Consider the following 25,645-nt stretch of genomic DNA (forward strand, 5'->3'; position numbering starts at 1 on the left):
TGCATAAGCATTACTATCTGTTAGCCAGCTGCTTTTGGTTCAAGTGTGATTTACACTTTACCATTTGGAGTGTGTGTGTGTGTGTGTACACATATAAGTATATATAAAAAATATATAGTTATGATTCACTGATCATGGAGTCAGAAGGGTTTAAATAAACTGCAACACCCATTCCCTGTTGCATCACAAAAACAGAGAAGCCAAACAGTTGTACTTACCCTATTTTTCAAAGTCCTTCAGTTCAAGTTTCACTCGGGCTTACTGCGCGATCTTCGGGCACAGCACACCTATTAAGTTTCACAGCCGAGATGTAAGCAAGAGGCTTAAAGGTGCAACAGTTCTTTATTCTTGTAAAGTCAATATATTGGTATTTAACAGTATATACACTCAGTGTATATGGGTATCATAAGTAGAAAGAGCAATGAATAACATGAAAGAAAAAGTTACTTTTGTTCTGCAGGCATTTCCAATCATGTAATTAATACATAAGAGAAGAGGCAATTCTTTTTATTTTCATTTGGTCAGGATAGCTACACTGGACTAACTGTGCTTTTGCAGCTTTGCTCTATCATCTCCAATTCAAGCTCCTTAATTATATAAAACAAAACTAAGCCATCTGCCATGAAGACTGCTGATGTAAAGACTTTGCCTCTATCGGCCACACTATTTCCACTTTTCTTCTTTTTTAGCATAAAAGCTACCAAAACTGGCATTTTATTAAGCCTAATCAAAACCATCTCCTAGCAGTATCTGTTTTAATAAGAATTTTCTTTTCTCCACAGATATATCATCAACCCAGGGACTTTTGTATGTATCACTACTTTAACAAGCCAGTATTTAGGCTCTTTTTCCTTACCTGCATACATGGTATGAGAAATCACACCTAATCAGAGCTTAAAGTTCGCACTTTCAGCTACAAAGAAAAGGTAATAAAAACCAAATGCAAAAGTTTTCTAAAATGACCAGTCTCTTCACCATCTCCTATTACACCCTTTATACCACTAGAACTCTTGGACCAATTTGAAGGTACATGTGAAAAATAAGCAAGGTGGCACTAATCAAACTTTAAAAAGACAATGAAATTTTCTTTTTCTGATTTTCATCAATGAGCAAACCCTGTTTGAAAGGTAGCCATGGAAAACAGAGTCTCAGGCAGAATGACTTCTCTCAAGAGGAAGCTGGTACATGAGAATCAACATGCTTTTCCTCTAAACACTTCTCCCTGGCACCAAGATATCAATCAAGGTTTATGGATGGCAGGTCAGATTCTGATCTTGTTTACAGCCCGTACTGAGAACATTATTTCCACGTGCACTCATCTGGCACAATCTGGAACATGTATGAGCACCATTTTCTCAGTATTTTTTTAGGATATTTTTCCCCTGAGGAGAGAAAGCACCGCCAGGAAAAAAAATACATACATATGATTATATAATTTGCCTGTACTTAAAGACAAACAAGAAGAGAGGAAAGAATTTTAAAAATTAAGCACTCTGCTCCTTCACCACATCTTAATTCTGGATTGGAAGAAACCCATATATATTAGCAGTAAAATGTTAGGTCACTCAACCCTCAAACCTCAAGGATTGGGCTGTTAACAAGTTTGCTGATTAGGGTTAATTAGGAACGTGGAATTTCTTACATGGTACCTGATGACAAAGTTCAGAGGGAGTACTAAATGTTCCCAAGATATCCCAGCTCCTGAGAAAAAGGAATCAAATTTCAGATGTGAAATACATTATACAGAACTATACAGGACCTTTCTTTTCTTTTCCTTGAAGAATCCTTATTTTATGTAGAGTAAGTCAGCCACTAAACAGGGCCAGAGACTATTCAGTGTGGACTATCAATTTATGTAAACTGCCCTGAATTTTTGTCCCTGAACAGATAAAGTGGAACAGAGCATACGTTAGAAATTCATCTGTGACTTACATCTACCATCATCAGGGCTCTGAAACCTGAACTGGTGGGGAGGTTTTAAAGGAAGCATCCATATTCTACATGGAAAGCACAGGGTAAAAGCCTACTAAAGATTCATTCTGTTAATAAACTTTAATTACTTTTATTAATAAACTTTAATAATTAATAAACAAAATACTATAAATATCAGGACTTCTTCCCAGTAACTCAATCACAAAACTTCCACTAAACTCAAAAGGAGCAAAATTAGGCCCAGCATAAGTTATCTGCCCCCACAGTGTTGTAAGTCTTCATTTCTAATAATATCGTGGTTAGCATTGTAATTTAAAACTCATGCTTTATTAATTACCATAATGAAAACCAGACAGTTTGAAATGTAAAAAAAAAAATTTATTTCAATTTCATGTAAGAAAAAAGTGAAAACAGGTAAGCAACTATACTACTGACAATTTTTGTGATTATTTAATGGCAAGTACTTTCTTGACAAAGTAAGAATAAAAAGGGGAACCAAAATGGACCCTCCATATAAGATATATCCTACCAAAAAGCTTTCTTCTTTTTACTAATATAAGCATGAGGAACTTCCTGTGTAATTTCATGTGCCATTGATATTTCTAACCTTACTTTACAAAAATACGCAAGTGGTTTTAAAATTGCAATCATGTTCTTGGTTTCACTAAGTTCTGTTTTTTCAACTGACTACTGACTAATCCAATGGTTTTAAATAATTAGGATAATGGAGTTTAACAGACCTAGTAAGTCACATTGAAACTTTCCACCAGAGCACTAAGATTAGTTTGAGGCACCAATGCTATTCCTTCATCATTTACACAATTATTACACATTGAGCAAAACATTCAAAGCCTATGCAGTTTTTTTATAAATAATTTCAGAAGTTGTAAGAAATTAGAAAAATTGACCTACTAGAAGATATGAATCTTCTAGTTTTATCTGTTTTATTCTATGGCTACTGCATATATTGGAAAACAACCAAGAGAGAAGACAACAAACATCACCAGTCTGTAAGTACTAAGTGCCTTAGAATCTGCCAGAAAATACTGTGTATAATACTAACAGTGTTCTTACACTCCTTTAATAAGTACAACCAAAGTCATATTACAGTCCTGTCCTTTGGCTCTCAGGACCTTGAAAGCCACATACCTGGCATAATCATATTGTGCTGCTTCTGGGCACAAAATCAACAAAAAAATGGTGAAAGTGGTAATGGCACAGAAGAGAGAACAGCCCTTGCATTTCTCAGCAAATGAAAGGTTCCCTTACACACATTAATGAAAACCAGAAGATGTACGTTATTTAGACAAGATACTCAACAATTTACTTGCAGGATTTTTTCTGTATGAAAAATATAGCGCTATGATTTTACATTCTACATATAACTCCATAGAGAGGTACAGGTTCAAGACTTTATAAAGCACAGATCAGTGATCACATGACCCTGAAAAAAAAAACATTAAATTGTTCATCCTCACACTCAACTAAATCAGTGCTGAAGAGATTCCAGCAGTTCTGTGCCAAAAGACAATAATCAAATTCTTCTTGTGCAATCACACCTCTTCAGGACTGAAAATAGTTATAGGAGGAGTGTCCCCAATCTCAGGAGAATTTCTCTCATTGCAAGAAAAAGTTTGAGCCAAGAACAGCTTTTCGAAATTATACTAGAACAAAAAGCATTCACAGTTTGTTAGTTAATGTTACTAAATAGGTAGATATGTTCATGAATTTTGGTTTTGTACTCATGAGCTTAACTGAAAGACAGTCTGAGAGCATCCTGCACTGAGATAGGGTGCAGAGAGCCTGTCTGGTGCTGGTGCCACGAGCAGGACAGCCACTGCTTGACAAGCAGCAAGTGGAGGGTCAGTCCAAAGTGACAACTGAGCTCTCTGGTCTCCCAATCAGCTACTCTCGAGTTGGGTACCTAAAGAAATGCTTTCCAGAAAATAGAGAATTCAAGGTATCCTGTATTTAGGCAAGATCTGCACAAGTCTGCTAACTCTTACAGCTCCTACTGGACCTCAGATGAAATACATATACGGAAATAGCAAAATTTCTAAAGCTGCACGAACAACATGTACATGATACAATTTCTGTTGCCTGCAGGATATATAGCCTTTTAAGAAAGGGAAATAGATGCTTTTAAAAAAGTATAAATTACTAAATAAATATATTCTTTACATGGCATATCCATCTCCCTTTCAATGGAATTCCTAAGAACAAGTTATTTTAACTCTATAAAGGAAAGCATTTTTGGATTTAAATCATAAACATTAAGACTGGCTTTAGGAAATTGTAAGTAGTCACAACTCAGCTTTATCACACACAACCTCTAGATGAAAATGACAGGATTTAAGGAACACTGCAAAACACAAGGTTATATTAAATAACTTCTTAGGATAACAATAGCTGCATCTTTTTTTCTTTTTTTTCTTTTTAAACACAGCTTATAAGACTCTGATAGAAAGCTTAAGCCTATAGGCTGCTATCAAGGCAATTTTTTAAAATGACATTTTACATGCCAATCCCAAAGCAGTCAGTCATCATGTATAAACAGAGAAAAGTTTGCAAGTAAGATTTACATATTTTAAAACTTTGAAAAAAACACAAATATAATGGCTTTTTTGTCTGTGATAGATGAAGAAAACCTGTTGACTGAGAATGTAAGCAGTCAAAAAGCCAAGGAATTCTTGTAGCTACACAAAAGAAAGGAGGAGAGAGAGTTTGCGCACAAGTGAGTGAGTGAATGAGTGTGGGTAAAACACCATTAGTCCACCTATCAGTCTTCTTCCATATTTAAGGTGCATCAAGACTGAGAACGGCTAAAGATCACAGTTTGATTCCTCCCATCTCAAGAGTCTGATGCAAGTTCCAGCTGAGCCTGAACTCCCCCAAATGCATACTTTTCAGCTTTGCAACCAGTAGTATAAAAACTGGAAAGAAACATTACAAATGAATAAACCTACAAATATTTTGGTAATTCTGAACAGCACTTTGCAATTTACATCAACACCTGCCAGTTTCAACGTCTTTCAAACCTACGAAGCCTTTGCCTTCTCATTTCCTCTTCTGAAAGCTGCTCAGGTGGAAGCCAAAAACCATAGGGTCGCCGCACATTATTATGTGTTGCTCCACCAAAATCTGAAAGACACAATGAAAAGCAACTGTTATTCTGTTCTCTAGTACGAACAAAATTCACGTATGGCCAGTAATCCAAAATGTGCTAACACAGAGGCTAACAGGGAGTTGAATGTTTCTAATTCCAATGGTTTAGGACAATTACAGTTTACAGCAACTGCTCTTCCAAAAACAAAAAAGCAAACAAAGAACACCCCCAATCTCTCTCCCGCCCAAGGAAAAACCCAAACTTTTCACAATCCCTACTTTATACAGTAAACTCCAGATTGTTAAACTTTTTAGATGTCCTCAGTAGTTACTCCTGGCAAAATAAGCTTTTGAATTTGCTGTTAGTATTACTGTCCAACAAGTGGTGACCCATACCAGATGTACATAAAATTTCCATTTTTAGTTGGCAGCAAGCAATTAAGAAATAAACTACACGTGGCAGTTCAGCTGGAGAGAAACTATGTAAACTAATCTGAGCAGAAACAGTACACAGCAAGGCTGAAGGTTCTCTGTCCTGGCACTGCAAGAGAGAAAACAGAGAACAAACTATTCCAGCAATTGTGCAGAATTCACATTCTAAGGCCCAGAGCAAAGAAAAGATTAAAAGGTTGTGGTTATACACAACCTCAAACTCCTATATCCGGGGGGACTCCGGGAGACAAAAATGAAAGACTGCCTTCTGAGCTTACGTACAGTATTAAGGATAAACAAATTAGCTTTAAAGATAACACAACAGCCTTTGTAATATTCCGTCTCTCTTAAATATTCATCTCAGGATCTCATTTAGATTAGCAATATGAATACAGAAAACAAAGAGCAATTATCATGCTATTATGTTCAAGATGGACTTTAACTGCAGCTGTATCCTGTATCAGAAATTGCATTGAACACGTAAGGCCTGTTTATGTTACACAGTCAGGGAAAGTCCAGCTTGCAAAGATCTCTGTTACTTTCTGATTCAATTACGAGAGGATTTTAATTTGTAGAGTACTTATCAACAAATGGATGATTTTGTGAAAATATCAGAACAAGTATACAGTATTTTTTTTCTTTACACTTGCCAAGAACTTAAACTCTTGGAAAATGCTGCCAGAGATAACTAGCTGCTCAAACACTGGTAGGTGGCAATATTAACATGAGTATTTGTCAAAAGAGATGCACCATTTAAGGGGATTTTTCAAATTCATATTAGCATGCAGAAAGTGAATTTAATGTGCATTTGACATTTTATCTTCAACTTGTCTCTGTGTCTCAGCTTGCTAAATACAAACCTGAAAATGCACATAAGCTGTTCCTCCAACCTCTGAAAATGATACGTCACTATGTGACAAACACTATATGAAACCCCTGGATATTGTCATCACACTCCTTACCCTAGCTGTATGCATACTTTTCCATTGCAGAATAGCATGCCATAGTAAGATGCCTAGTAAGTTCATCAATTGTAAGCAAAGTAGAAAGACGTGTTTAAAAAAAAATAAATTGCTCCTTTATATATTGACACAAAAAGAAAAGACTCACAAACTGTTTTGAAAAGCTTTATAGTGATCTTCAAGGAAAGATGTATTTGTACATCAAAAGATATGATGAAGAATGAAGAACTGTCTGAATGTGAGGGTTTGAATATATGTATTTATGTATTTATATACATATTTAAATAATCCTCTTACCCAAAATAGTTCCCTAACACCTTTTTTTTAAAATACAACAGAAACATTAATAAAATAACAGACTTAACTAATGAAAATATTTATATGCCGCGGTATACGGAAATAGTAATTTTACCACAACTACTTTCTATGCAAGAAAAAGACACAATCTTTTCAACAGCTCAGCAAAAAAATGAAAGACTAAAGACTTTTAAGATTGGATTTAAAGTATTTTAAAAACAACAGTAACATTAGAAAGTAGATAAAACCAAAGGATATAGTGCAAAGAACTGCACAAAACATTAAGCCTTACATACTTTTGAATCAATTCTACTGCAAACTGTAAGTGCATCCTGGGAATAAACATGCAAACGAAGACCGAGACCCTCAGCAACTTTCCTGTCCTTCTGTTTTTTTTTTTTTTTTTTTTTTTTTTGTTACTAAAGTTTACAACTAGAGGACTTTGGACCAAAGAACATCATTGCTGTAACTACAATTGGTTTAGCTAAACCTGTCTTAGTGTGACACAGATAAAACCTTGCTAACCTTAAACATTTTCATTTATGATGTTAAACAAATGTACTTATCAAGCCTAAAATATTTACTGTAGTTAAGCCTTACAGCACATTGCTCTGAACCTACAGTCCTTCCTAGCCATAACATATAATATATTAAGCAGTGGTTCAAAGGTTACTTGGCATGCCAAAATCAGAAAATTGATTAATCACATACATACACAATATGAAATGAAGACAACACTGCTTGTCCTCCCTTTTTAAACACTTATTTTTCCACTATGTGCCAGCAAGTATTTTGCATTTGAGAAAACCAGCAGGTGTTTTACACTCAGAACAACAGAGTCAGGCACAGCTGATCAGCTGCACTGCCCACTGTCACCGACACCGAGCGGATTCGCCCATCCTTGGCTCCTGCTCTTCCTTCAGTGGCTGGGAACCCCCGATCTCTGGGAAGATTTACACGAGGAACTGCTTGTGTAGGAACCGTAACAACGATTTTTGAAAAAGGACCGCAAAACTGTTTAAGCCGATGCGTGAGACCATTTTGGCCAGTTAAGAAAAACTGCAGATCATTACTCAAATTTGCACATTTTTCTTGGATTTAAATAATACAGAAAAATAAAAACTCTTGAGCAGAAGATTTTTCAAGTCATAAAAGATATAATTAAACAGGGAATCCTTCAAAAAGTTAAAGATGTTGTCATGCTCTCTTGTTTTTTCCAGTAAAGTTCTGACTTTTGGAAAAAAATTACTGGCATGTTCAACATGGTCATTTTGAATTGCAACCACTTTACCTGATGAGTCAATAAGAGAAAATATATCTTCATATGAGACTACTAGCCATACCTTATTGAATATTTGAAACTTTGTACTGAAAATGCTGCATCCAATTTGGTTGTTCTGATTCCTAAGGAAAGCTTTCATTTTATATCTTAAGTCCTGTTACATGCTTTTATTTTTTATAATTAGCAGACTGTAAACAAACAACACTCTCTTCAATTTTATATCAACTAATATGAAGATTAGATGCTGAGAGACAGTGAGACTCCTCAAATTTCACCAACATTTCCGAATCTGCTAATATTCAGCGTTTCCGAAGATCAGACTGAGTGACTTTTTTATGCACGGTTCTATTTTAGAATAGCAAAAATATACTACAAATTCTACACAAGCCCAGACAGCAAAAAGCACATGACAAATTCAGCTACCAGAACACACACAAGACGTTAGGACTGTTTTATTGGATCCAAGTAGTAACAGTCTTTCAAATGAAAGACTTACCTTGCAGTACCTGTGTATTTCAGTTCTGCTCTCATATAATTCTGGGCACTATTAACATATAACAGCTGATAATGCCCAAAACTTCCTTAAAGACTTTATGATAACACAATGAAACTTCATAAATGTTTCAATGGGCCGTTTGCATTCATATTTGAGACATTTATAAAGTAAATAATGAATTACATTTCAGTGATGAAATAATTCCACAGATGCTGAATAGTTCATCTTACTTGTAACAGGTCATTTACAGATAAAAGAAGATTTCAAATTAAGTATCATCATACTGAGTAGTTTTGTAGGACAATCAGAAGAGCAATAGATTCTTCTTGTTCATTCTTTAATTAAATCAATTTTATTGTGCCAAAAGGAAAATAGATGAAAAACTTCTACATGATGAAAAACATCTGGCATCTGTTTCTACACCTCTTGCAAGGTACATATGTTAAAAATATGGCAAAATCACAACAACAAAAAATGTAATTTACTAAGACTTTTCCTGTGTTCATCCGTATTCTAGGGAAGTTACAATACGTAGAATTAAAGGCAGTTATCAAACAGCAGGAGTTTCCACTGTAGACTTTCAGAGCTCACAACACTGCATCAAATCAACACCACAGTCTACCCCCAGAAGCGCCTGACTCACAAACAACTAATTCTAGTCACAAAAACGATGTCAGAAACAGAAGAGGTGCTACCATATAGGCATGAGCTGATCCCATCTAGGCTTAAACTTCATCTTTTTCAAACAGTTCCAACATCTGAAGTGTCATTTTAGAAGATCTATCAGAAAACAGTAAATCATCTTGTAGCAAAAAGCAAAGAAGCTAGAGAGCTTTATACGTCAAACTGCTTTAAGCGATTCAGAGAGGTTTGGGGAACAATTTAATAGTCAATAATGTAACTTATAACTTATGTAGATCTGTGGGTTTTGTAAAGGATGTCTAAGATGACAGCTGCAACTGGGCCACGGTCTCTCTCCCCTTTTAAGAAAGGAAACAAAAGGGGAGAGGGCACAACTAACTCACAGTATTAAACACACATTTTTAATTATGTGCATAACTGCATACATGAGCAAGAAGGTGGCTAAATAATGAGATCTGAGCCTCTTCCATTGCTTGTCAGAGGGGGAAGATGACTGCTGCCAGAAGTGCTAGGCAGCTGGGTCAACATCTCTGCTGGGTCTGACGGCAATGCTCACTCACCCAGCAGATGGCACCGGAGTCACACAGGCCGCCACGGAAATTGGGACAAACTCCAGCCAGCAAAGCATTCCGCACTGTAAGCGGAATTAGGGTTATTTTGAAACAGATGGGCTCTACAGAAGCTGCTGCACTGAATATTAGAGAGTTGTTTATTGTCTGGCTGGTTTGAAACCCAGGGATTACTTGCCAGCATCTAGCAGTTTCTCTGTCACATCAGGTTTCATCAAAAGGAAAGCAAAGTGAAAGCCACTGGAATAGACAGATAGATAGATTTTTTTCAGTAATAATCCAGTCCTAAATTCAGAACTTAAATTTGCCATTATGTATAGTATTTTGTAGCAGAATGTTTGTTTTGAAAAGACCAACTGAATAGCCAGCATTTTAACTCTGAAGCTGAACAGCTAACACATCCTGTCTTCTATAAAACAATCCTTTAAGTTTTGTCTATCTTGGTGTTAAGTAAAATGTTCCTAGTATTTTTAGCATATGCATTCTCAACACAAGGCTGTCCTTGGACATGCATTACACTCTCTCTCTTGGGCTTTTTATTCTAATAGTGATCAGCTCAAAGCTCTTTTCCCAGATCTTATTCACACATTCTCAGCATATCAAGTACTAAAATACAGTTACTAGGTGCATGGTCTAGAAAAGACAACAGAAAGAGGTGAAAAACTAAGAACATCAGCAACAATTCATCACTCGTCTTGGTGGAAATAGCAGGCCTCTAAAGGTGAAGGAAATCAGTTGATACTTGAAAAAATACAGAGAAGTCTCTTCTTTCCCAAGGAAAGCACACAGGTGAAAATACGACAGTTAATGAGTCAGTGAAAATTTTGCCTCCGACTTTAGTGTGACATCTTCCTCAAAAATCTGTCTACACCAGCCAGAAATCCCAACAGCAAGTTCTACTGAAGGAAGTAGCGCACTAATGTGCAATTGTAAGACACTGTTCACATTCATAAAAGCTGTGACATATATGTAGATCTAATTTAGGTCCTACTAAAGAAGTCTGACTCTTAAGAATTCATAACTTCCTGATGTTTAATTCCTTAACTGTAAGCCATAATTAACATTTGCATGTAACAACTTTTGGATATCATTTATGAATTTTAGGACTATAACATTTCAATTTGAGGCAAGCATCATGCATAGACAAACCCACTAAGAAACAAAAGATTAATTTACATTCAAATATCTTTCAGTAACAAAACAGGAGAAGCATTATAAAAGAATGTTTCTTATATATGTATATATACACCTATCTACATATCTCAAGCACTTTTTCACACTAGTTACCAGCAGACTTAAATATATACATTTATCTTTTAAATAATTCTACTGCCAAGTAGTAAGTTCAGTAAAACTGTAGGAACTGTGTGATCAAAATCCTGTATACACATAAGTAATTATATGACTTCATAAAAGCAAAGAGTTTGCCTTTGTCTTCTCCTGTTTAAACCAACGAAAGGTTAAACATTTTGAAAATCATCATTCAGGTTTCTAATGTGAAACTTCATTAGTTCTAGTAAATATCTAATAGATAACAAAGTGTCCCATAACAAAGAACTACATTAGTTGTCATTCTTTGAGATGTTACAGGCTTGGAGGATTCCACTGAACATACACAAGTGCTCTATTCATACAAGCACAAGATTTTTGCACCAGTGATGTTACAAGAGCATATGCACCCTGATTTACAGTTCTGGGAGGCTAAAGGGATCATTACAGCTGCTTTCCCTCTGTTTTTCTGCACCTGAGATATGTGCAAGTCAGAAAGGAAGAACTAGTCAGGAAATACCTATTAACTGCAATATCTATAGGAATCATGGTTACTGCAGAAGAAACCAACTTTCCTGAGGATGTGTCAATGAGAATTCCCACTGCAGATACCTGACAAGCAATACTCCACACCATGGGAACTGGAAGTTTTAGCTACATCAGTCCAACAGATAATTAAGATCTGCTCCTCTGAATACAGCACCTGAACTCACAGCCAAACTCACTGCATAACACAAATGCAACCAAACCACTCACGAAGCAGCATACAGATTTCAGAGAGATGCCAAAGACATTGATTAGGCTGTGACACAGCAAGCCATGTTGGAAAGCAAAGGTAAACTCATCCAGCCAGCTGGCAATGCAAATGAGCAACCCATCCAGTCTTCACCTCTGCACTGGTCTCTAATCATCAAGATCAGATGTGAGGACGATTTGAAAGATTCCACCCTGCCAGTGTAATAACAGAAAATACAGGTAATGTCTGAAGTGTGCATTTTTTTCTCCTCTGCATGAAATGCAGTAAAAGGAAGAAAAGTCAACTGGTCATCTCACAGGGCCAATTAAACGCAGACGATCACCATACAGCTCTTAGTTCTACTTACAGAACAAGCCACAAAAATGTTACATCAAACTTGCTCACTTAATTTTTCTTTTCTCTGAAGTAAGGCCTCAGTTTTAGGTTAGATGATAAATAGGATTTGCAAAAGAGCTTCCATAAACTTCAGGAAGAATGTATAAAGCTACCAAACTGTACAAGTCTGTGACTGGTGGAGAAATGCACATCAGGCCCTTGGTAAATTTTATACTGCTGGATAAAAAAAAGGTGACTAGCCAGAAAGTAGCGATGGTATTACAAAGCGGTGTGTCTGTACATCATTTTCATGTTAACTTTAGCCTTGTTAAAGAAGGATCTAGAATATCTCAGTTCAATAGCTTACGATTTTCACTATCACTCATTGTTTGCCCTGGCAAAAGCAAATATGGTAGCCATACCAAAACTACATATACCCCCTCAATTCCAAAATCTCCTCCTTGTAGAGGCTTTCCTACTTTGTAAAAGATCGTCACAGACATGTGACAGACCATCTCTTTTCAACACAATGAGTAGCATACAGTTAACCAACAGGTAGTGAGGACTGATCTGGATAAAGTTACTTGAATGTAATTGTTTCATGTCCAAGTGTACACAAGGATAATCCTGTCTTTGATTTTCCCAGTCTTAGAAAGGTGTTGAAGACAGGAAATCTGCATTTAGTGGAGCCAAAGTTCAGACCTTATGTCATAGTTAGTAGTAAACAAACGCCTCATCAGATTTCCTCCTCTTTTTCTTGAAACTATATTTTCTGCAGCTAAAAAATTGCCCACTGACAAAGCCTATTAGTTCTGGTTCCTCGCAGATGCAGGACTGTTAGGATTATCTCATGTAGGCATCGCCCTTTTATACAGCTTAATTGCTTCACTGCATCTTTTATATTACTGTATTATTTCATTACATACAGATCACCAGTATCAGTATTAATGTCAATGCCAAAGGAATAGGAGAAAGGTTGTACGCATTGGCCTAATAACTCACAGTTTTAGCAAGCCCTTCCAATCTTGTTTTTTATATGTACCAGCTTTTCGAGTCTGAAGATGTCTTATATAGTCACTCTAGCTAGAATATTTGTTCAATCACTTCGAATATTTCTTAGAAGAAATACAGAGTAGAGAGTTTCTGCCTCTCTGTTCTCAGGTAACTTTCCTGTGGTTCCCAGAAAGAAGGTTACTTTTCTCCTTCTTTATAAAAATGAATATGAGAGATTTTATATGGGAGGCAGAAGCACTAACCAGACACGCAACCCTTTTGGGCACAGTTCCTCAAAAGAAATGCTGTGTATATCCTTCCCTTGTGGTGTCCACAATGACATCCTTCAAGAAACAGATCGTTAAATAGGTGGGAAAGATTTTTAGTTTATAAATAAATATTACCAAGCAATAGCAGTTTGAAAATATTTGCTGAACTGTCACAACATCTTTGAACACTTGCTTGGCTTTTATATCATTTCATATAATGTATTTTTCCATAAATAGTATAGTCCTGTTAACTATGCAGTAATGCCAGGATATTATTTCTTGTATTTCAAAGTTCACAAATTGCTCCTGGGCATGCTACAGATTACATATAATGTACTACATTGCAATACCTGTGGTATAAGCCTTCCTTGTCTTGCTTTTTAACATAAAACACCAACATTTAAATAGTTTTAATTAAAAAGAAAAAGAAAAAAAGGGGGTGGCGGTTCCTCTCAGTTTATCAACATCTGAATGCCTAATTTTTATATGCATAATCATTCAGATATTCTTGATGCATACAGAATTGAAAGAAGTAAACAGGAGGGCAGGGAGAAGCTAGTCAAATGTCCAGCACTACTGTAATTCTTTCTTATCTTTCAGTCACTTAGCAAAGGCAAGTCTGAATGCCAGTTTAGCCAACTACCATCTGATTACCAAGTTATACAGAGAATCCCAAGGAAAGACAGTACAACTTCTTTGTTCCTACTCTCATACTTTGCAAGGGGCAGGAGGCTTCTGGAAAGAGTTGAGCCAAACCAAAGCAAAACACCCCCACACACCCCCACACAAAACAGCAGCCTTTCTGCTGCTTTATGTTGTACTGGAAGCTAAACAGGAACTACAATTTAAAAAAAGTAAATAAATAAATCATAAAATGGCAAAACTGCTTTTTCTCTCTCATTTCCTCTCTACAAAATGCAAACAGACTATACAGTCTAACAGCTTTTAGCACTTATCACCATTAATTTTTTTTCTACCCATCTCCTAGTAGACCACATTAATGTTTCTAGCACTGCCATTTAAGTTTCTGTGAGTATACAAAAGAGTTTTGTCATGTTATGAAGGAAACTATTCTTCCTGGTGTTGGTGCCAACATTCCTGATCTACAGACTAGAAGATAACAAACTGGTGAAGAGGAAAGGAAGTCTAACTACTGTTTAAGGGCTGTCCTTTAGAAAGGCTGACAACTCAAAGATCAAATTAGCAGGAAATTAGTCATGGGGTACTGAATTGAGAAGGAAAAGCAACAAACAATGAATTCAGATATAACTGGATTGTTAGAGGAGTGATGGAGATCAATATTGAACAAAGTCTCTCTCCTCTATTTTTAAAAAAGAGAAGATAAAAGTGAGAAATGTGCAAAATATTCCTTCCAAAAGCTCTGGTATTCTATTCTGGATACGGAAAAGTGATAGCTAGGACTTAATATGGATATCCCTCATACATGAGGACTTTTTTTTAGCTTAGCTGTGCCTCAGAAAGTCTAATCTTTGCTGTATTCACACATCCAAAATAAAGAACAGTCTCTTGTTAAAATAACAAAAGTTGTTAAAAGCACATTGGTAACAAGAAGTATTGAAAAGGATTTGCAAACCAACTAAAAAAAACCCACAAACAACTTTAACTACAGATGTGCTACCTAACCTATCTTTGAAAGACATCTATTCTTCTTAAGAGTAGTAAGAATAACTTCAGCTACAAGAAGAATTCAGGTAGGCCAAATACTTATCATAATCTAATAAAAGTCCTTTGTTCAGCTACAAATAACAAGTTATCCTTTTTCTCAATTCTTTAACTTTAGTTCATCTCTTTCAAGCATCTGTAGTATGTCCTTCACTGAAAGCACTAAGGACTGCACACATCATGTTAGTCCATACTCTCTTCTACGCAGTTTCTTCCCTTGGCTGATTCAGTAGTGCACATTCACTAGTGTTTAGGCATACTTTCCAATTCTCTCTTCCAAATGATGCTGAAACATTCATTACCTTGTGAAATTACTTAAGTGACTTATTTTGATGTTCACATGATCTGTATTTTATTCTCCTAGACCGTTTTTACTAGGTCTGTGCAACATCCCATAATGAACAGCCAAAAATACAGTCAAGTAAAGCACTAAGATGAGATCTAAGAAAAGGAGTAGAGCAAGAACAGAATAAATAGGATAACACTAAGGAGCTACACAAAACAGAACTTAAAATGCTCAAAGTCTCTTCTGGCAAAAAGAAGGAATAAATGCAAGTGAAACTTCATCGCCTCTAGACAGTTCCTTTAGAATTATGAAGTTACTCACAAGCTCAACCCTTACCAGTATAAAGCAACATGCCTATTCTTGGCAAACGTCTGCATATGACGTTACTGTACTTGGTTCATCACTTCTAAAATGTAAAGCTCACAGGTAATGTCTGGTCATTTTCTGATACTAAAAACAAGAAAAACAAACACACCAACAAAACCAAGAACTCAAGGCGCCCCTGTTCAATGGTTAAAAAAAATTACATTTCCTTACTTAACATTAAATATTTTAATAGAAAGCCCTTTGTCTGATACTGATAATGCACAAAGGACTCGGTAAATTGAGCGTAAAGATAAAACAACGGAGTCATACTAACAGACTTATTCAATTTTTCTGAAACACGTCAGCCCCCATAATCCTCTATGTATAGCTTGACCAGAAAGGTTTTAAATAATGTAGGTGGTATCATCCTCATTCCCCTCAGAGATTGTTCTGCAGCCTAGTGCATTTAGCTGCTAAAAAGATATACTTGCATGACTCTGTGGTATTCTTCTTCCTTGGTCATCAAATCCTCAAAAAAATTCTTTCCAGGTTGCCATGATCTTTCAATTCCTTAAGTTAAATCATATATACCATTTGTTGTTTAATATGCTTTGATTTTAAGATGAAGCATAATTTATTACCAGAGCCATAGAAAACAGGGCTACAAAGGACCTTAAATGATCACCTGATCAATCTTCTAACCCTCAGACACTCAGTTATCTTTGCCACATTCATGAGCAACACTTGCTTAACCTTAAAACTCTCACAGGATGAAGGTTCCACAAACTGCTTTGATAATTTATTCCAGTGCTTATCACTATTAAATTTTTTTCCCTAACATCTAATTTTAATTTCCACTGGTGACATAAAACCTTTATTTCTTGTGTTATAAATTGCTCAAAATTAAATTTCTATTTCCTTCCTCTTAGCAGCTACCTTTAATGTATTTGAAGATTTGTGTCTGATTTCTTCCGTAGACCAACTGCCCTCTGCCCCTCATCTCATACAATATGTTTACTAAGGTTGTTTTTCTAGATCATCGCTTAATTCTTATTGTTCTTCCTCTCTGATTCTCCAGGTGCTCCATGACTTTCTTCAAAAGCAGTGCTGAAAACTAGACACAATGCTTCATGTAAGGTCTTGTTAATATTGAACAGCACAGAAAGATTTGCAGGTAACATGCCTGTTCACACATTTGAATTGACAGGCAAATATTATACAACACAACATTGTTGATCAATATTATGCTGTTGATTATATCTACAAGCACGCAGAATATGCGCACAGAATTACTTCCTTCTTTTTTCAAGATAGCCTTCCAATTTGCCAAGATGACTCTTAATTCTAATCCTGCGTTCCAGTGTATCTGCAGCCTTCTTGACCTTACTGATATCAGGAGATATTTATATTGTCATAAACCTGACATTATTGAACATATAAGCTATGTAATCACTTGAATGAATGCATGCAAAAAGTACCAAGTTACGCTGATCCAAATCACACACACTAAGCAAGATTAAAATTATTTCAAGCTCAGACCTAGGTGCTCGCTTAACCATACCTTTTCATGAACTACAAGGTAAATAGTGCTACACATCCTCTTCCAGATCACTGAAGAACTTAACAAGTGCAGACTTCATATTCATTACCATCTTGCAATACTCTGAACCGTATTTAAAATATGTAACTGAGGCTATGCCGTCTAACGAATCCTTTGCAGAAAGGACCAATTCTGCCTGTACTTCAGGCTTGCTAAATGTGTCTGTAACTGCCTTAGTTCTATAAGTCCAAGCAGGTTTTTGCTAAGACTTTTTGATCGGAGTTGGATCACATCCAGCCAGCTTTCAGGGCAGGCAGAGCTTGCTCATGTCTGTCTACAAGACTGCACAGACATATTAGATTGAATATGAAAGACAGAACTGTCCCATATACTCTTTTTGAGCATAACCCACTACTGCTGCAGACAAACAATAGCAAATTGTACTCAAAATACAAATGCAAGCTACAGACTCCTCACAGAAAGCAAAGAATTATGGAAGAGAAGCAGGATTAGAAAACAGAACACAACCAGGTTTAGGAATGCCAACAAGATACAATGTGGAGACTTATACTTTCCTTGAAACCACTGGAAAAGAAACTATTTTATCCAATCAAACATTAGGAAAAGATTCAGAACATTATTTTCAAAATAATCTCAATGAACAAAATGTAAATGATATCCAGTCTTTAGAATTAATCTAACAATAAAACAGGTAGAGTTAAAATAAATCAACCAATGGCTAAATCCCAGATTAGGAATATTCACTGACCTTAGTCTGGAGATGATAATTTTTGTGGTAAAATGAGTTTGTTAATATTCATATTTTTTTTAATACATGTAAAAATCACATTTAGAAAAAAGAGTTTTTGTTTTTTACTTGGGGCATTTCTGCATGCCTAACAAAGATGCATAACAACAAAGAAACTCCAAACAAAATCCACTTCCCAATGCCAAAAATAAGAAACCCAGATGGAGAGATGGAAACACCAATCCAGACTAGAGCCAGTCCACAGCAACTACCACTTTCTCCAGAGTGCAAGCGAGTGCTTTTATGTAGCCCACACACAGCTTCTTCTAATTATGCCCACAGCTGTTAAGCAGAACTGCCTGTTCTCCAGCAAGGTGACCCTGCCAAACCCACTGTGGAAGGAACAACATTTGTTCCTTTAAAAAAAGGTCAAGTTACCGGGGGGGGGGGGGAATCTTTTGAATTAGCAGCCTGATCCAGAGACCACTGAAGTCAATGAAAAGATTCCTATTTGCATCACTGAATCTTGGATCGAAACACCAAGAACAGATTCTATCTCCATAGGCAAACTGTGCTTTTCTAATAAATCTAGTGTGAATGTAAGAAAAACATTTCTACTTACAGTCAAAGGTATTTTTAAAACTATTAAAGTGTTTTCTTCCTATTTCCATTTTCTTTGGAAGCTGAAACTTTTGCAAGAAGGAAACCATCCAAAAAAAGCTGCAGTAGCAAGACCTTCAAAAATGTTTGTATATTTAGGACGTCACAGGAAAAAAAGCAGCATTCTGTATGGGCTTTAGCATGAAGATCTCAATAAATACTTTGTGTCTGACACACCTGGTGAGCTTTTATCACCACCACCAAAAAAATCAGGACTTTTCTTCCTCATCTTTACAAAATGCCAGCTTTTTTTTTTTTTTTTAATGCATCACTAACATCATCTTTGAAAAGGTGAACAGTAAGACTAAAATCAGCTATTGCAAGAAAAGGAGCAGTACCAGGTTCTTACTGAGCAATACTGCTACAGAGATAACTAGCTAATTTATTAAATTCTACTGCTATTTTAACCCTGCAACTATTGGCCTTTTTATTGATTCACTAGGAGGCTCTAATTGTTTTAAAATACCAGTGCGGTATATGAACTAGAAAATTAAATGTGACAAAGGTAAAATCAAAGAAGAAGCACATCGCTGAGAGAAAAAAAAAGAAGAACGAACGAACTTCTGATAAATTGGATTTGAAACTTGGTATCTACCTACTAGATTAGTGAGTCAAGGAAGTAGAAATACAAGAGACCCAAATGCTACACTGGCAAGTGATGCTTAAGTAACTGGCTGAACATAACTGTCAAAGACAAAATTAAACACAGGTTGCAGTTTTCAAACAGAATGACAGGGTGTTGTTTATCTGTATGTTTTATGTGTAGTGAAAAACAACTGGTCCATGGATGAAAATACACTGAAAACAGAATCTTACAATAAAATCGAAATTGGGAAGATACTTAATTTTCTTATACACTGAAGAAAAATCAATTTGACTATCATATTTACAAATATTTCTTTTGTTAGGTGTTTAGGATTGGATTTTTTAAAAACTTTTTTTATTTTTAAACTTACAACGTATTTAGTTTTTGTATAAAATGCAAACACAGAGAAAGAAAGCAAAAGAAAAAATCTCCCAGCACTATCTTGTTTACTAAACTCAGGAAGATTAATACTTTAAAAAAATTCTAGGAAAACCATAGTTCCTAGACCCCCAAATACATCATGTTCTAAATTTGGCAGTACTCCCACTACTAATTTACCTCTACACCAAGCAGTAGGGTCCACAGAAGCATAAAAAGCAACAAAACCAGACTACTAGAATAGAAAGGGGAATATGTTACTTTGCTGTAAAATCATTTGACATCAACAGATGTTCAGCTGCTTTACACACAAACACACACACACACCATGCACACACTTACTCACATTTGAAAACTAGCAACAGAGTTTTTCTCTGAGAAATAAACATCCATCCTTCTGTTTGGCTAGTCTGTTAACACAATGATTCTCAGCAAGATGCTAAAGAGCAAGATATTTCAGAATTTTTTTTCCCATCCAATGCAGTGGTGAACAAGATCCTTGGTACACCTTCTCAGAGAAGATGCCTGATTTTTCCTCTGATACTGCACTACTGAGCGCATAATCTGTTTTAAGACATTTCTACAGAAATCCATTGTAGTCAAATGCAATGACTGCCATTCTTATTACTGCAAGAGAGGAAAGATAACACTGATTGGATAAAAGGGAAATAAGACTATAGCCAATTGCTATATAATCACACCACTTTCATTCTTTTTACAATCTTCCATGGGTTTGGCAACTTTCATAGACCTCTATAAATATAATATAAAGCCCAGTCTCAATACAACAAAACATAAACGAGAACTCTTAAAAATTCAGAGAATCATATACTTGATAACTGCAGAGCAGATGCTTCTATGACTAGCCCATCCCAGGCTATCTAAAAGTTTTAAGTGGGTGGGCTTCTATTTTTTTTTATTAGAACTGAAGAAATGTCTATACAGTTTCAATGTTACATTAAAAAGAATACCTACATATATATTTATAGATATTCTCTTTAACTCCAAAATATAAAGACTTTGTTATCACCTTCATGTTTTAAAAGTTTAGTCTTAAGAGGAAAATTCCTTTGTAAACAGACATGAGCTTTAAGGGGATTCTTAACACTACTGGGATTGAAAAATGGGCATTTAGAAGTTCAAGTTGTAAAAAACCCAACACTGACCCTAAGAAAAATCCAAACCCCCATCTCATACTAATTAAGATATTTCTTCAGGATAGAATAGCAAGGAAATACCATAACAGGCAAGAGATACGGTTACACACCACACTAGGGTTCCATTAAAGGCTGGCTGCCAATCTTCAACAACAACGACAAAAATTAACAACCAGATATTTTAACTTCCTAATAAAATCCCACAGTTTAAATATCATAAAGACAATGATGTTTTTATATTAAAAATTATTTCTCTGATGTAACTAAAGGAAGAATTATTGCAATTTGTGACCAATATAAGATTGTAATTATAAGAACAAGAATGAAAATTAAAAAAAAAAATCTAGAAAAACATATTAATTCTATTTAAATTGATTTCTGTTTGGGACAACTGTATACCTAAAATTGGCAATGGAAACAATATAAATAACTAGCTCCTAAAGCACTATGTAACTTTGACAGTCTGTTAAAAAAGATGCTTTCATAAATCTCTCATAAACAACCCTAGCAATTTCTTTTGTAGCAGCAGGCACTAATTATTAATTTTTTTAAGAAATTGTTAAGGTATTGCATAAAAATAAAACTGCAGTTCAGAAATGCCTGAACACAGATTAAGCAGGAATACAGTACCTTTATACTGTGTTCTGCTAACCCAGGTATGGAATTATATAAGAGTAATCACTGAGCTTAAATATGATGCATGTTTTAACATAAATTTGTTTTCAATTTTGGACAAAAATTTATACCAGGTAATTCTGTACTCTACCACTGATAGATTCTTTTAATAACCTAGCAGGATACTAACACAGGGAGTTATAAGAATGGATCGAAATTCTAAATCTGCAATGGTACATTTTGTGGTGTAAAAATCCTAATAAATGCATATGTACAACTAAAACAAAAAATTCAAAATTACAGCAATACTTTTTTTCCAGCCAACCTATAGTTCACAGTTGCAAAAAGAGAAATAAGGAGAAAGTACTAAATTTTTGTTGTGGGATCTGTTTCTACATCCATCTAGCTATCTGTTTCAAATTATATCATGTAATTTTTTAAGTACCTGTTTCACCATTCGTATAATTGTAAGCAGAGAATGTAATACTTTTAGGAAAAAACATCCTGTTTAAAGGACAGTGCTCATTCAAGCTAATTATTTTTCAAACTACTTGACAGGAAAGAATATCCTAATTGCTTATTAGAACAGTAAATTTTATCTCATCCTTTGTGTCAATCTAAGACAGATATGATAAATTACCTGCTCTGTGTTACCTTCTTGGAAAAGTAAGTGCATGCCTACAGGTAGGAATCCTATCTTCTAAGAAGCTTATTTCCTGAAATATTTTAAAAGTTGAGCTCTAAAAGTCTACCTTTTCCAAAGTAAACTACTGTTTAAGAGAAGAAAATGGCAGGTAGGAGAAAAAATTAAAGCACTGTTGCAAAACCATTGAAAACTCCACCTATATATATTTAACAGGACAAAACTGTAACTGTGTCAGAGGCAATATACGAAATTATACATTTTCTAGCTTCACTTATCTATAAAGGTTAAAAACTGCAACTAGCACTGAAAAGAGACACTACTACATCTTGAGGAATGCTACTGTCTCTAACTAAAGCTAGAAACGTGCCTTGGTACACCAGTTATCTACCAGAGAGACATATTCATGCTAGGATGCACTTAAATTCTCTCTCATGTTTCACCAAAGGGCATTCTCCAAATAAGAATAAATTCCCTCTTATAGTTAAAAATTTTTCTTTGTCCAAATACAACATGATATTCCAAACAGCAGATAGAAAAACAGGCTACTAACACCTTTAGTGATGTAGATTATTTAGGGCAAAAGTGAAAGCTGCAGGTGTTCCACACTGACACACTAAAACCTTTAAAATGCATATTGCCTAACTATTTATATTACCATAATTTTGTCACAGTTATTACCAACTGACTTCATTTTACAGCAATGAAAATATAAACAGCTTATCTTATTGTAATACCAATCATATGTGCACATTTTTTCTATAGTGAGATTAGAATTTGACATCTTCAGACTTTTCAGATTCTTGTAATAATTTACATTTTTTTTCCTTCTACAATGCAACTTAAGACTACAAAAGGAGAGAATGTGATTTTAAAGCCACATCCGAGCCACATCACGCATTTGTTAGTTGCCTATAGTCTAATGGCTCAATACCCATAAGTATTCAGCACTCACAAACACAACTACTCTCACGAACAGCTATCTTTCGTACATTTGTAAAAACATTTGTAAATACAGTAGTCTGCTATTTCTTCGCTAGTATTCAAAAAAAAAAAAAATTAAAACAAACACGGTTTACATTCCTGTAGATAAAATATTTAAAAACACTTAATACTAAAATCCTTGCAAGTTTTTTTTCCTTAATCTGTTAGAAGTGATGTAATATGTATCTTGACTGTAAAATACAAAGTATCCATTTCAATAAAGCTTGTTTTAGACCCCTCCTTTCCCCAAATCTAGTATTTAAATAGGATGGCATATTGATGTGACTGTTACTTTTTTTTTTTTTTTAATTCTTAACACAGCATTGAGGATATTTAATTTGCTATCTTTCACTGACAAACCTGATGAACTGTATATTAATTTATTTCAAATCTAAGGCTCTACCTTCTAAAATTTTCAGTACAGTTTTGAATGAAATGGAACTGTTCAGATGACAATCATTTCTACAGCAAATATTCTACAGTAATAATTTTGCTGTAGAAAATACAGTATATTTTTCAAAAGACTAGTTTCAAAATGTTGAAGACAGCTAGAAGCCAAATTATCTAAAAGATCAAGGTGACAAAAAGAAAACCAGAAAATTCTCCTTTTTTTCCCTCCCAGATGACATTCAACAATAGATGAAACAAACTTAAAGCAAAAAGCTGTATTTACTTTAAAAACACATCAGTCAATTTCTCAACAAACCAGTAAAACTTTTCCCTATGACAGTATCATTGTTTCAACCACCGCCTTTTTGAAATATCTTCCAGTTAAGATGACATGTTCTTTGTTACAAAAACCAGAAAGTGGAAGCAGCAATGATCTGTCAAGATACTCGTTTTCATATTTTGCCTGATATGTCTCTGACAGCCAAAAATAGTGGTGCAAATTAATTTTCTGAGCAGAGATTTATGAATGGTGCATTGAATGTGAAAGAGTTGCAGTTATGAGTAGGGGCATTTGAATCTCTTCTCCCTGATGAATGCTTCCTTGCACTCAGGAATTTAAACATCACAAGATAATGAAAAAGAAGGAATGTGACATTGTAAGTATCTAGTCAAGTTGTTATTTTTATTAAGATTAAATGTTATAGCTTCGACAAATTGAAAAGAAACCTCTCAAACTTGTTAAGGAGGCCTTTGGCTGAATTCCCAGTAGAATCCATATTGGCATGCAAGAGATTGATTTTTTTGTATCAAATATTATTTATTCTTTTCAGCCTTGATACCCAGAAAACGTATACTGTGTTAAATTTTGCCCTTTTTTAATCATATAAATATAAAAAAATATAGCTTTGTGTGACGTCGTGGTGCTCTAATAACGTGCTGTTAAGTCCTAACAGATTTTCCCTCAGTTCTTTAACTTTTCAGAATCTGAGAAACATTTTCTATAAAGTATTTTTCCCCCTTTTGACTGCACTTGCACTACAAAAAGATAAAATATATCCCAATGAGTGTATTTTAAACCAACTAACAAATTTTGGTCAAACCCAGTAATTTTTAGTTCTTAGCTTTTTTTTTTTTTTTTTTTTTTTAAGATCTTTCAGCTAAAATCTAGAGTATAAGCTTTGTCTAAGGTGGAAAAGGACCATGTGAAGAGTAAGAAGCCAGTACATTGCTCCTCAATTAAATATGTATAAAAACCAAAAACAGGCATACAGAGATGGCTTAAATATTGGAAACATATCAGTTTTTCTATTATACTGCTTCATACTACTGTTTACAGTACTATATGACGTTTTGGCACAGCAGCTTAATTTACTTAGGTTTTTCATTATAAAAGCATTTCACTGTAGTAGTAACAATGTAATCAAACAGTAAATTATAAATAAATGCATTTTACACAAAGAGAACAATACTACGTCCTCACATTGCATTCTCTGAAAATTGTACCAGGAAATTTTCTTCAATTCTGTTCCTGAAGAGAAGATTTTCAAAATACTGGAAACAAATAATGAACAATGTATCTTTTTTCTTTTTAACTTCCTTCTCAGTATTAATCACAACTTAAAATATAGGATACTATAGGATTACTACCTCTTTCATTAAGACTGTTTAGCACTGCCCTTTCAAGCTGTTCCTCTTCAGTAAGTCCACCTGTATAAGCATCATAGTTCCTTGGTGTGCTGTACTGATAACCTGGATGACTATAATGCTCTGTAAAATGAACAAAAAAAAGAAGAAAATAAACTACTCACTGGGAGACAGCAAAATGAGACATTATTTTCATACTAGTTTTCTTTCACGAATTATTTTATTCTAATTTTGGAAGGAAATGAATGATTAGAAGTTCCGTTATTTTTAGGATATATGCTGTGAATCAAAATATATATGACAATTTTCTAATTTACAAAACGAGACTACGGTAAAAGGAGAGAGATACACAACAGAAAGATTGATCAAACACCTGGGTCTTTTATCATCATTTCTAAATAAGTGCTTTAGAATTGCCATTATTGAAAAGTTTCACACTGAAACTGAAAGGCAGAATTTTCATCATCTCCTTTTAACTGTGAATATTAGCAGGTCTCATTAATGTCACGAGAACAGTAGCAGCAAAATAGGCAAGTTTCAGGCTTTTTTCCCCACCCATGTCTCATTTCACCCCAGTGTCCATCAATGGTATCTACCAGTGTCATCCTGGCTCCAAGTAGTGTTTGGATCTACAAAACACATGGCTAAACATTTCTGCAAATTTTTTGCACCAATATATACAGCTAGTATTGTGCTATCAAACAG

General features: G+C 35.0%; 1 protein-coding gene across 2 annotated transcripts in view; it reads right to left on the reverse strand.

Moving 5' to 3' along the window:
- Nucleotides 1-323: 323 nt before the first annotated feature.
- RHBDD1 (rhomboid domain containing 1) overlaps nucleotides 324-25,645 on the reverse strand; it is a 52,285-nt gene continuing 26,963 nt past the window's right edge. Inside the window, exons 6-7 of one of the 2 annotated variants that reach the window (XM_026109735.2) lie at nucleotides 24,944-25,063; nucleotides 324-5,073 (exon numbers count right to left, since the gene is read on the reverse strand). In XM_026109735.2, the coding sequence (XP_025965520.1) occupies nucleotides 4,955-5,073; nucleotides 24,944-25,063 (239 nt within the window). In that variant the 3' untranslated portion in view covers nucleotides 324-4,954. The remainder of the gene's footprint in view (nucleotides 5,074-24,943; nucleotides 25,064-25,645) is intronic. The other variant, XM_026109736.2, reaches the window with a different exon arrangement.

The sequence above is a fragment of the Dromaius novaehollandiae genome, chromosome 9 (genome assembly GCF_036370855.1).
Source record: "Dromaius novaehollandiae isolate bDroNov1 chromosome 9, bDroNov1.hap1, whole genome shotgun sequence".
Classification (NCBI taxonomy): domain Eukaryota; kingdom Metazoa; phylum Chordata; class Aves; order Casuariiformes; family Dromaiidae; genus Dromaius; species Dromaius novaehollandiae.